A 12,392-nucleotide genomic window follows, 5' to 3' on the forward strand; every position below is an offset into this window, starting at 1 on the left:
TCACAAAGTTTTACATTTTCAACTTTTTTTTGAGCCAGGATGCCTCATCTAGGGCAGAACTATAGCTCATTTGAGCCTTACCCAGAGTGGTCTCCAACTTATAAGCTCAAGCTGTCCTCCTGTCTCAGCTTCCTTACTGACAAGCTGGGGGATGGGCATATGCCACTCACCTATCCCCAGCTCTTCTCATATGACTGAGTTCTTGAGTGTGTATCTTATACTTTTGACTGAGGTCATGCCTCCCACTGGTGACGCAGGTGTTAAAGTCTTACTAGCACCTTAGAAAACTGCAACCACTGCGCTTCAGTTGTGTTCAGTGTGATTGAGGGGTTTTGAGATGCTTGTTTGGACCCAGGATTTTAGTCTGGGTCTGACTTCCTAGGAGGGGGCAGACCATGTGAGCGCGCCTGGCTGGTGGCATTGAGGGCGGCACGTGTTCTTTATAGTTTTGTTGTCTAGTGTTGGTCGGAGGACATGGGTTATGGTTGTAAACTAAATTTGAAAAGAGAAATCCAGATGATGGTTCAGATCCGCAAGATACTATGTGTCTGTGTGTCTGATACACTTAGTAAGTAGTTGTAAGTAAGGTCCTCTTTTGTCTGGCTGGCTCATAGCTCATGGCTATCTTCCTACCTCAGGCTCTGGAGGGGCTAGGATTATAGGTACAGACAACCATCCTTGGCTAGACACTTAAATCTTAACTTTAGTGCTTGCTATGAGAGTAAGAATCTAGAGAGCTACTTGCTTTTTGGGTTCTGTCTTAGGAGGAAACAGTCTTCTAGCTCATTCCAGTGTATATGTTGAACTGTAATTATAGTGATACTAGAAAGGGAGAAAAAGCCAGCTGAAGCATGTATAAAGACATCAGTGGTTCCCAAGGCAAGGTCTGGGGACCCTTAAGGCCCCAAGCCTGTTACTTTCCTAATGTTAAGATAAGAATTTGTCCCTCTCACTCTCATTTTTTTCAGTTGCCAGACAGTTCCCTCTGTCTGTTGGAAAGGTCTGTGTTTGTGAGCCAAGCATGATCAAGATTGATAAAGATCCACTCAGAGGGCAAGGTGGGCATTGTGAAACATTTCAGCGAAAACAGTGCAGATTTTATTGTTCCGATCATCCTGTGGGTGTGCAGTGTTTAGTGCTAGCATGTTAAAGTGTGGAACATCTCTAAAACCTATTCCTCTTGCAGATGTGAAGTTCTGTAACTGTTCGCCCTGTAGCCCCTAGAGCCCACTGTTCTTGTCTTTAGGACTTTGGGTACTCTGGATACATACTCTGTAAATAGTGTCATAGAGAATTGGTTTTGCTGTGACTAACTCATTTCATCTCATTGCATTCAAGGTTTAGCCACAGAGCAGCACTTGGCAGGACTGCCTTCCCTTCAGTGCTGAAAGTTCTACTCTGATAGGTACCCTTTGTTGTTTATCTGTGACCTCTTCCGTGTCGGAAGCTGCTCTGGATGTGCCTCTGCTGAAATGTCACTGTTCTTTTGGAAACAAGAAAGTGGTTTTGCCTGATCATGGAGTCTTCTAGTTTGGTGTTCTCAGTGGGACTGCCACAGTGTTGCCTGCATTATTGACCATCTTACAGCCCCACGGGCAGTGCACAGGGGGTTTGCTCCCATCTCTGCCAGCATTACTTTTGTGTTTTCTGGTTTGTAGTAGCTGTCTGGAAGTATAAGGGTATGCCGTTAACAAGGAGTGTCCCTGCCTGCTTGTCAGCCACCTGAAATCATCTTTGAGGAAATGTTCCTTCAAGTTCCTTCATTTTGTATCAGGAGGGTGTTGATGTGATGGTTGTGGTTGAGGAGTTGTTAGACTCAGGGTTGTAAGTTTCAAGAGTTTAATGGTAATTGTTCCACACTGTGTTGCAAGTGACCATTAAGGAATTCCTGCTTGTATAATTTGTAGTATCAGATGAACATGTAGACTTATCTGGGTGAAAAAACTCAGAATTATTTTTTTCAACATCAGATCATTGTGGGGCTGGATCTCATATAATGCAAGTACCATAGCTTAAATGAAGTTGTTTTAAAAAACCATACATTAAGGGAGTTGGAGAGATGGCTTAGGACTTAGGAATGCTGGCTGAGCATTTGAGAGGACCACAGATAGCTCAGCACCTACTGAACAGGGCAGACATCCAGGGATACCTATCAACAGCTGCAAGGGATCTGACCACACTTTCCTGGCCCCTGAACACATCCATATACACATCCATTAATACTGTTTTAAACAGTTTTAATTAGACAGTAAGCTCTGCGAGAATGTGAAGTCATTTTACTTTCACTAAGTTTTCATTGATTTCTGGCTTGAAGAAGCCATTGTTTGTGCTTGTGTGTGTTTCTGTATGTTTTAAATGTTGTGTAGGAGAGATTAGTGTCCTTTCTGATTGCTGTTGAACGTGTAACCCCGGGAGCAGGTTGTGTGTTGTGAATGTATTGAGTAGCAGTGTACTTGCCAAGAAAATCGAACCATTTGAGTTTAATGGAGAGACTGGGTGGATGACTAGAAAGAACTGACGAGTTTGAAAGACCATTGTCTAGACTGGAGAGACACACTTAGGACCTGTTCAGTGTTGAAAGCAGCACACAGCCTGGCGATTCTTCACCTGTTTCTTACAGGAATGACAGAGTAGATCTAGGGCTGGCCTTGAGCTGTGTCCTGACACCACACAGAAACTGCTAGAGCCACTTTCACGTTCATTGATGTATCACATGGGCAAAGCTTGGTCTCCTTTGGTGAGTTGAGTCTTGTTGGTAAACACTTGCTCTTTTAATTCCAGCAACATCTCGGATCAGTGATGCACACTTAGCGGACACAATGATTGGCAAAGCAGTGGAGCACATGTTTGAAACAGAGGATGGCTCTAAGGATGAGTGGAGGGGGATGGTCTTGGCACGGGCACCTGTCATGAACACATGGTTTTACATCACCTATGAGAAAGACCCTGTCTTGTACATGTACCAGCTGCTAGATGATTACAAAGAAGGCGACCTCCGCATCATGCCCGATTCCAGTAAGTGATACACCAACAGCTTTTGGCTTAGGTAATTTGAAAGGAATTTGTATTTTAACTAAAGTACTCAAGTAACAGCTTTGCAGGTATGTTTTGGGGTATTTGGGCCTTTTTTGTGTACAAATGCAGTCAAATTTTTCTTTGTGGATTTTAGATAATTGATCACTTGGAAAGGTTATTTTAAATTTTTAGAAAATTTGAATGAAAGTTTTTATTAATGGAAAGTATGCAGCTGTGGAGGGAATAAAATAAATACACTAACTTGTTTTTAGTAGCTCATTGTAAGTCTAGTTTTACCTATTTTTTTCCCAGATGATTTATTTTGAAGCTGGTCATCGACAGTGATAATTTAATCTGTGATTATTGAACTTCCAAGAATATTGGTTTCAGAAAACCAGTTATTTATAGGCTTGCAGTAAAACTCAGTGCTAGAGAGGGGGCTTGCAAAGCCCCCAGGAAACCCTGTGCTGCATCCCTAGCACCACAAAAACGAACAAACTGAACTAGGAGAGAACTTTCAGTAGCAGCCAGATTACAGAAAAGGGGATAAAGGGGGCAGTGACGTGGTTTTGCAAAGCTCGCTCTTTGTTCTTTGAGATGGTCATGAAACAGAGGTTGGCCTTGAACTTCATCCTCTTGCCACAGGCTTTAGCTGCTGGGATTAACAGAAATGTGCCCTTTTAAACATAGGACCGTTTCTTTTTGTGTCTTTTATAAACACTTGGATCTGAGAGTCCCTCTGGGTGTTGGTTTTTTATTTTTCCTTATAATATGCACTTGGAAGTGGGATTGCTGCGTGTTGGTGGCAACTCCGGGTTTCGTTGCTGGGCTCTACTCTGCACACTGCCTTTAACAGTGGGTGGGGGTCTGTTCTCACACCCTCACCTGCATGTGGATGTTTTAGATCTCATTCTGAGTGTTCTTCTAGTGAGGATGAGGTACGGAGTTTCCTGTTGTGCTTTATTTTGTGTTTCCCTGGTGACCAGTGATGTCACAGGGATCTTTTTGTGTGCTTACTGGATATGTGTATATCTCTGGTGAAATGATTGTGAAGAGTCAGCATTCTAAATACAAGTCTTTTATCAGATTGATTGATGTTCTTCTGTGCGCTAAAACACTTGACATGACATTAAAGTATCCAAACTGGCCTCAAACTGCTCTCCGTCTTACTACACTGGTCCCCTAACCACCCTGTCCCTTCCCATCCTACCCCGCCCTCCCATGCCAGGGTGAATGACAGGTGTGCACTGCCATTTCATCTGTCTTTTTACTTCTTTGATGATCTTTGATACTTAAATTTTTAACTTTCAGGTCCAGTTCATCTGTTTCTTTTGTTGCTTGAGCTTTTGGTGTCTTTGGAATCGCCAAATTCAAGATCAAAACTTTAGACCATTTTTTTTTCTTTTAAATGTTTTATCGTTGGATATATTTTTTAATTACTGTGGTATGGCTTGAGGTTAGAGTAGAGGTTAACTCACTTTTTTCATGTAGCTCCCCATATGACTAAGCAGCATGAGTTGAAAAGACTATTTTTTCCTCCATAGAATGGTTTTGGCACCTTGTTGAAAATCAGTTGGCTGTGGATAAGTGAATGTGTCTGGACCACAGTTCTGTTCACCTGTTTCTATGTCTGTCATTGCAGCTCCCACACTGTCTTCATTACATTGCTTTGTAGTAAGTATTGAAATCAGAAGTGTGAGACTTCTTCCCATGTTCATCCCAGGGCTGCCTTGGCTGTTCTGAGTCCCTTGCAATTGCATATGAATTTCCCTAAAGAAGTCTGCTGGGATTCTGACAGTGTTGCTGTGTGTCTGCAGAGTATGCCGCCCCCTCCTGTCAACAAGTGTTAGCAAGTCTTCAGTCTGTGACTGAGGCTTCTTTGGGAAGTTTTGAGATCCGTGATATTTTTAAGAATGTTTTCTAGTTTTCAGAGTCTAAACATTTTCTTTCTTTTGCCCCAAGACTTTTTTTTTTTTAAAGCTATCATAAATGGAATTGTTTTTAATGTGATTTTTGGATGAGCCTGTTTATTCAATAATTAGTATTTGTTTTATTTTGAAACAGTGTCTTGCTACTTAGCCAAGCTGTTAAAACTCATTTCCGTACCCCAGCCTCCTGAGTGCTGGAACTGTGGGCATGAAAAACCACATCAAGCTAAACCTGTTCTAAAAAGACTCTTTCTTAGACATATGGACCCTTGACCTGACATTGTGGGTAGCAGAGACTGTTAGCAGTATGACAGACATTTCTTTTCAACCTTTTAAAAAAAAGTTTTTCCTATGAAGAAGCCAGTTAAGGGGACCTACTGATGAAATTATCTAGCCTGGAATGATTACTTAATTTTTTAAAAAGTTTTTGCTCATATTTACAAAGGACATTGTTTATATACTTTAGGATTATGTTCCAAAGAGTGTTCTTTAAAAGCATTCTCCAGCCTGTAGAGAAATGTCCGTCAAAACAAGTGCTGTTGAGCTGAGAATAGACATAGAAGTTCTTCACTCATAATGCTGCAACTTTTCCAACCACTTCATGATCCTCTCATACCTTTCCAAGCTTCTCAATTTCCTGTCAGCTGTGTGGAAGTTTCTCTCCCGTTAGAATAGTGCTGACGTTCTGATAGCTCTGAAGCAGCCTCATCATCATGGTTTGAGGCCAGTTCTTTTATTCGCTAAGTAAGACTCAGTAGGAGTTTCTGTCAGATCAGTTGGGGATTGTGCATTTGAAATTCCTTGATAAACTCAGGAGTTTCTGTGCAAGTGTGTGGTAATAAGACAGTGATGCCTGAGGAAAGAGAATTTTTGAGGAAAAGTTTTTTTTCTTTTGACTTTCTGGTTTAAAAGAGCTGATCATTTGCTGGCATTCAGTTTGTATTGTGTGTGCTCCTACCAGAGATCACTGTAGTGGGTTTCAGATTGTCACTGAGTGCGAGACCTGGTATAGTTGGAGGTCAGGGTTGTTAACGAGCCACTAGGAAGCTGTGCTAGTAAACTTCCGTGCTTCCACTTGTGCCGAGGCCTCAGAAGCTGTTTTGTGTCTGAGACATCTGGCCACCATGCAGCCCATCTGCCCCTCTAGGAATAGCTTTAAAATAGTCTTGTGACTGCTCTCAGTCCTACCACACTTTGTTTTGTTTTGGGTAGTGGTGGCTTGTTGTCATTTGTACATTTGTACTTTCCCAGGGGCAATTGCAACCTGGGGCTCCTGTGAATGGGCCGTCCTCAGGGATCTGCCTTTCTTTTTCCTGCTCTCTGTGGAGTTCACCTCCTGCTTGCTTAGAAAACATGGAGAATTTACTTCCTTTATTCTGAACTGGGTGGGAGACGGTTGGATGCTTTGAGGTTGAGGAGGGGAAGACTCCCAGGTGAACCCTAGTGACACCTCAACACTGGGCATGAACAGCATGTTCTCAGGAAGCCCTGCAGGAAAGTATGTGGCAGAGCCATTTCAGGTTAATTTAATATGATCCCAGAGAGCTTGGGTTATAATTTTTAAATCACTCATATCTGCCTGGATGAGGTTCAGCAAACCATTTGAGTAATATTTTGCTAAAGTTCATCTTGGCCATTAACTTCTGGACTGCGCTTGGCCACTATGGAGCTGTATTCTTATAGATGAGGGACTGTGACACTGACCATGTGCCTGAAATATTTACAGAGTGGCCCTTTAAGAAAGTGTTAACTGGGCTGGAGAGATGGCTCAGAGGCTAAGAGCACTAGCTGCTCTTCCAGAGGTCCTGAGTTCAATCCCCAGTAACCACATAGTGGCTCACAACCATCTATAATTAAATCTGATGCCTTCTTCTGGCGTGCAGGTGTACATGCAGACAGAACACTATACATAATAAATAAATCCTTAAAAAAAAAAAAGTGTTAACTTGACCAGATCATGATGAACTCAGGCTATCTTAAAGTCTTTATATTTGCTGGTAAATGTGGTAGTGGTGTGTCTGAATAGTGATTGATATTTTTTTTTTCTTTTAAATATAGATGATTCGCCTCCTGCAGAGAGGGAGCCAGGTGAAGTTGTGGACAGCCTGGTAGGCAAGCAAGTGGAATATGCCAAAGAAGATGGCTCGAAAAGGACTGGCATGGTCATCCATCAAGTAGAGGCCAAGCCCTCTGTCTATTTCATCAAGTTTGATGATGACTTCCATATTTACGTCTACGATTTGGTGAAAACATCCTAGATGTCATCACAAACTTTGCCAAATTTGTGGAACTATTAAATGTATAATTTGTAGACATAAAGACTTGATTGCTTTCCAGTTTAATGAAAGCTTAGATGTCCCTGCGAACCCACAATCTCCACCAGCAGAGCTGGTGTTGTTCTGAATAGTGCAGACTGATTCGAACACAAGGCATCTGAGGGAGTCCTTCCTCTTCAGAGCATCTGTGAGGAGAGTCCTTCCTCTTCAAAGCATCTGTGTGAGGGGATCCTCCCTCTTACAAGAAGGCTGTCTGTTGGGGGTTACAAGCAAGGTGGTAAAAGTTAAGCTACTATCATAGTCATTTAAATCTGGATAGGTTGTAACCATTTTCCCCTTCACTCTGACACTGTCTTATTCTGCTGCCACAATGCAAGCATAGTTTGTTATTTTTGTTACTGCCTTTTTTGAGAGATTCTGTATCTATATAGCTACCTGTCTAGATCTGCATCTGTGTGCCTATGTATATATTATACACACACACAGGCGCTCACCACTGGCACTCCTTTCCTTATGGATTGGGGTGGGGGGTGATAATGTTTTCTCCAGTTCAACAGGAGTGCTTGACCCAAGTCAGTCATATTTATAATATGCCTGCTCTTTGTTTAAAATTAATATTGGGCACAGGAAGCACACAGGGACATTAGGTTGTTTCAGAAGTCAGAATTTCAGAGTACCATTTCAGTCTGGAGGCTTTTAGCTATGAGTCCAGGTACAAATTAGCCATAAACAGTCAACAACCCATAGTAGAATTTAGAAAACTGTTGAGAAATCTGGGTAAAAGGCTGCCTTCTATTCTAAGCTTTGTTTTCTGTGATTTTTGTTATTGTTGTTTGTTTTTTGTTGTTGTTTACTCTTTAGTCATAAGTACTTTTAAAATAAAGCCCAGGGCCTTGGTTCACACAGATAGTATAGATGTGCTTTTAGATGGCACATTGGTCCATTTGTACACACTGGTCATCAGGATGTTAGTACATGGATATAAAAGGCAACAACACATCAGTGGTTTTTATATGTGGTAAATTCCTGCAAGAACAGTACATTTGTATTGAAATGTAAGTTTTAAATATGGCATTGTTGCCTTCTATCAAGTTCTCTGGGACTTTTAATTTTTGTTACTGTTATTGTTGATACACTATTATGGTCAGAAGGCCTCTTCTCCCCTTCCTTACCTGTTCCCACTTCTCCTGGCTTTTTCCCCCACAGAGAATGTTGGACAAATATGGCTTCCTGCCTTGATCCTGTTGTGGCAGTGTCTACTCCTGCTCCAGGTGTGCTATTCATGCAGGTTCATTCCTCCGTGGCCCTGCTGGGCTCTGCATGTCTGTGATGTGTCACTGTGGAAGGCTCAGTCATCCTTGCTGGTTATGGGTGGATAGCAGCTCTTCACCATACAGTACATTCAAATGGTTTGTTCCTGGAAGGTTGTTTAAATCTAAGGTAGAACTGAAAATGTGGTTGGTGACTAGCCAAACATCTGCTTGCTCTCACTTTGTTTTGGAAGAACCCTGGTAACTTGTCAGCTGGGACCAGTCTTGTTGAGGTTGGAAATCCTTTTTGTGGCTGGGCAGATTTGGATATTGTCAAGCAAACCCCATAGACTTGGCCAAGTGTAGGTGTGCTTACCTTGTTGGGGCTCTTCCTGATGCAAGAAATCATTCTGTGGTTTAAGGCACATGGTACTTGGATATCCATTTAGTCTCCACAGAGGCTGAACGCCTTACACTTCTGAATGGTCACAACTGCTCACCATGTGAACACAGTACCTCAGTTCTGTCCCTGGCTGCAATCACCCTGTGCTCGCTGTTTTCTCATAGGCACCCAGGGACAAGCTTCTCAGTGTAGTGTGATATACCCCAGTCTTTGGTGCTTCCAGTGTGTGTCACCAGGTGTTGTTCTGCATGTAAATCTCAGAGCCCATGTGACTGACATCTGTGGCACAAGTAGGTAGGTGTGTCCTGCATACACCGACAGTGCAGAGCATGGCACAGTGACTGGAAAGTAAAATTCCTTTAGAAATGTCCCAAGGGCTGGATCAATTAAAACATGTCTGCCATTATCTGATGACTTGCATTGTGGTTTTCTACAAGCAACCCAGGTTACTTTGGCTACCCATGAACTCCCGGCCTGGAGGAATGCAACATGATGGTGATGATGACCTTGATCACTATTCCATTTATTACCTTTACGGAAGGCTGAGGGAAGGAGAAGGTTTTTATTTGTTCATTTGTATCTTAATTGTTTTTCCATCCCTCGCCCTACTCTTTTCTTTTGGTGACTTCCACCACCCTTAATGGTGACTGACTCTTGTCCTGAGCCTGCCACCTTGGGCTTCCCTTAGGCTCACGGTTCAGATCTGCATGCATTGCTTGCATTGTTCTGGTATCTGAATGTTGATTCCTCATTTAGGAGTTCAGCATTAATTTCCAAAATTACCATGGGGCTTGTGGCAACACAAGACATGAATCTGTGTATAAAATTTATTGGCCTTCCTCACTTACCTGCTCTAGTATCGTATCGTGTGTGCGTGCGTGTGTGACGTCAGGCTGCCACGTAAACTTCAGAGAAGAACCTTAAAGCAGACCATCCATTTTTGCATGCTCTCTTCTAAGTAGAATGTTCAATGTAACTAACTAAAATTGCATGTTAAAGAGACTTAGGTTCTTTCTTTCTTTCTTTCAATTTGCTTTTGGTTTCCTGTATATTTGCTTACTGTGCTGTTTAGTGGTTGTAGGGTAAAGACGCACTGGTGAAGCAGTCGTAGCGCCGACAGAAGATGATTCCAGTTGTATATGTCACGCAGCATTCGAAGGGACTGTGCACGCTCTAAAAATCACAGTTGCTTCTAAGCCAGATTTCCTTTCTATTCTTGTTTTATGTGCCAAACCCCGAAGTGCATTGGGCCTGAATCTCTGAACACGGTAGACCCATTAGAAAGAAAACTTTTGTGATCGTCACAAGTTGTAGTGCCTGAAAACACTTAACGCTGATTGTCTAAGGGATAAAAAGTCCTCCAAAGATGACACAGGAAAACACTCAAGACAATAATTATGGTTGAAATGTCTGTGTTCCTTGGGAATGCTGCGCTCTCTGTATTCTCCATCATTGGTGCAGTTCGAATGATTGAGTAGAGTTCAGAGGTCTTCGTGTTCACATTTAAAACTAGATAAACGACCTCATTTTTTGAGCTTGAATTCATTTTTAATTTTATTTTATACAATGTGTAGACAGTTTCCTGTTCTCTGCATTTAGAAGTATACACAGTACAACTCTGTTAATTCTGTAAGTAATTTTTATAATTATGATGTAACTCTATCCTTCCTTAAAACATTCAAAATAAACCCTTTATGTGCAACTTCTGACTGGACTTTGTGCTGCTGTGTTGAATCTGCTGTTGAAAGGGTCCCTGAAGTCAGGTGATGTTTCCACCACATAGAAGTGCCCGGTCTGGTAGAAACAGAAGGAAACGAGTGTTTGCTTGAGTGGTGACAGTCGCACCGTCAGAGGCAGGCACAGTCGTCACCATTCCACCTGTCCAACTGGAGTGTTAGTTAATTGTGACTTTTAAACCTAAAGCAATTACTGTGTGTAGGACTCAACAATGGGTGTTGAATGTTCTCATACCTACCGTCCACTGAGTGTCGCCTGTGCTGCTTTTGTTCATACCAGTCGGTGAGGCTTGGTAGTGTTAGGCGCTGTTCCTACCTGTGCTCCTTCCCTTGTAATTGGAATCCACATAGTAAGTATAGAATTAATGTTCTTAACTAGGTTCTTTTTCAGTGTCTGTGTGTTACTTATCCTGACAAAATTAATCAGGCTAGGATTACAGCATCCCTCTGCTGGGACAGTGGTTGGTATTTGGTGGCTGCAGACCAGGCCTGTCAGATTCTGGGGTGGGGTCAGGATGCGGTGGGGAAGAGAACGGGCCCTGAGACGCGGCCTGGCTTTCATAGCTTTTTTTGCTGAAGGCCGAGAGTCACAGTGCTGGGTACAGAAGGTACAGCTCAGGAAGTATTTTTTGGACAAAGGAACAAGGTTTCTGCTGGAGGTTGGTCACCAGTCGCCAGTGATTCAGATCTGTGTTTACATAAGCTTAGGCTCTGTGGGATACTTGGAAGCTCAGCTTGTGATAAAAGCCTTGACACTCCTGAGACTTGACTGGACTCAGTAAGGGTCTTGCTGGTAACCTTGGAGGGTTTTTGTCTTGTCATTTTGTAACTAATAATCCTTTTCTGTCTCCTTTGAAGAAGGAGCACAGGCCAAGGTATGGAGGCTGTGATCTGGGTTTTAGGGGACTGTGGACTTAGCCTGTTTGGTTTAAGTCTCTCAGTGCCTTGGACTTAAATCATTCATCATTTCAGCAATTGGTACTGTGAGACCTTCTGAATAGTTTCTTGTAGATTTATGAGTTGATGGCAAGAAAGGTCATGTGTGTATGTGTGTGTCTGTTTTGAGGTAATGATATCTTTAGCCTGGGCTGGCCTCAAATCCATGACAAGCTTCCTGGGTGCTGTGGTTACAGGTGTGAGTCAGTGCCACCCCTGGCAATCCAGTACTTTGAACTTGATCCGAAACTTTTCTTGGTCTGTAGAATTCAGGCCTTGGTTTCTCTGTAATTAGGAACTGGTTCCAAAGTTGCTTTCAGTTCATCGGGTGGCTTTGCTGTCTGTGTGTGCACTTGTTGGTAACTCCAGTAGTGCGTGGAGGTAGAAGGCAGGTTTGCCTTGGTTCTTCCCTGGAAGCTCTATTAGAAACAGTCTCCTACTGGACCGTGAAGTCACCAGTTAAACTAGGCTGGCTGGCCACTGAGCGTCAGGGCCCCACCCGTGTCCCAGTCCTTACTGTTGGAGTTATATCCATCTGTATAGCCAACTCTGGCTTTTTACGTATGTTTTGGGAATCCAGACTCACCTCAGATCATTCTGCTTATTTGCCGACTTCCAGACCAAATTAACTGTGGACACAGGATGTCTTATAACCTGCACTGGTCTCAGACTCGTAATTCTCCTGCCTCTACCTCCTGAGTGCTGCAGTTGCAGGCATGCACCATCATGCCTGGCCCAGGGCATTCTTAAAGAAATTAAGTTACGTGAAGTGAATTTCTAGGCCCAGCATATGCCTTTCTCGTACTAGTTTGCATGCTGGGTGGTTTGTCCTGTACCCTACACCAGTT

The 12,392-nt window shown here is 42.8% G+C and overlaps 1 protein-coding gene across 3 annotated transcripts in view; it reads left to right on the forward strand.

Moving 5' to 3' along the window:
* Window positions 1-10,574, forward strand: part of Spin1 (spindlin 1) — a 46,502-nt gene extending 35,928 nt beyond the window's left edge. For all 3 annotated transcript variants that reach the window (XM_021658826.2, XM_021658827.2, XM_060372757.1), the window contains exons 5-6: window positions 2,782-3,015; window positions 7,002-10,574. In XM_021658826.2, coding sequence (XP_021514501.1) covers window positions 2,782-3,015; window positions 7,002-7,201 — 434 coding nt within the window. In that variant the 3' untranslated portion in view covers window positions 7,202-10,574. The remainder of the gene's footprint in view (window positions 1-2,781; window positions 3,016-7,001) is intronic.
* Window positions 10,575-12,392: the final 1,818 nt, after the last annotated feature.

The sequence above is a fragment of the Meriones unguiculatus genome, chromosome 19 (genome assembly GCF_030254825.1).
Source record: "Meriones unguiculatus strain TT.TT164.6M chromosome 19, Bangor_MerUng_6.1, whole genome shotgun sequence".
Classification (NCBI taxonomy): Eukaryota; Metazoa; Chordata; class Mammalia; order Rodentia; family Muridae; genus Meriones; species Meriones unguiculatus.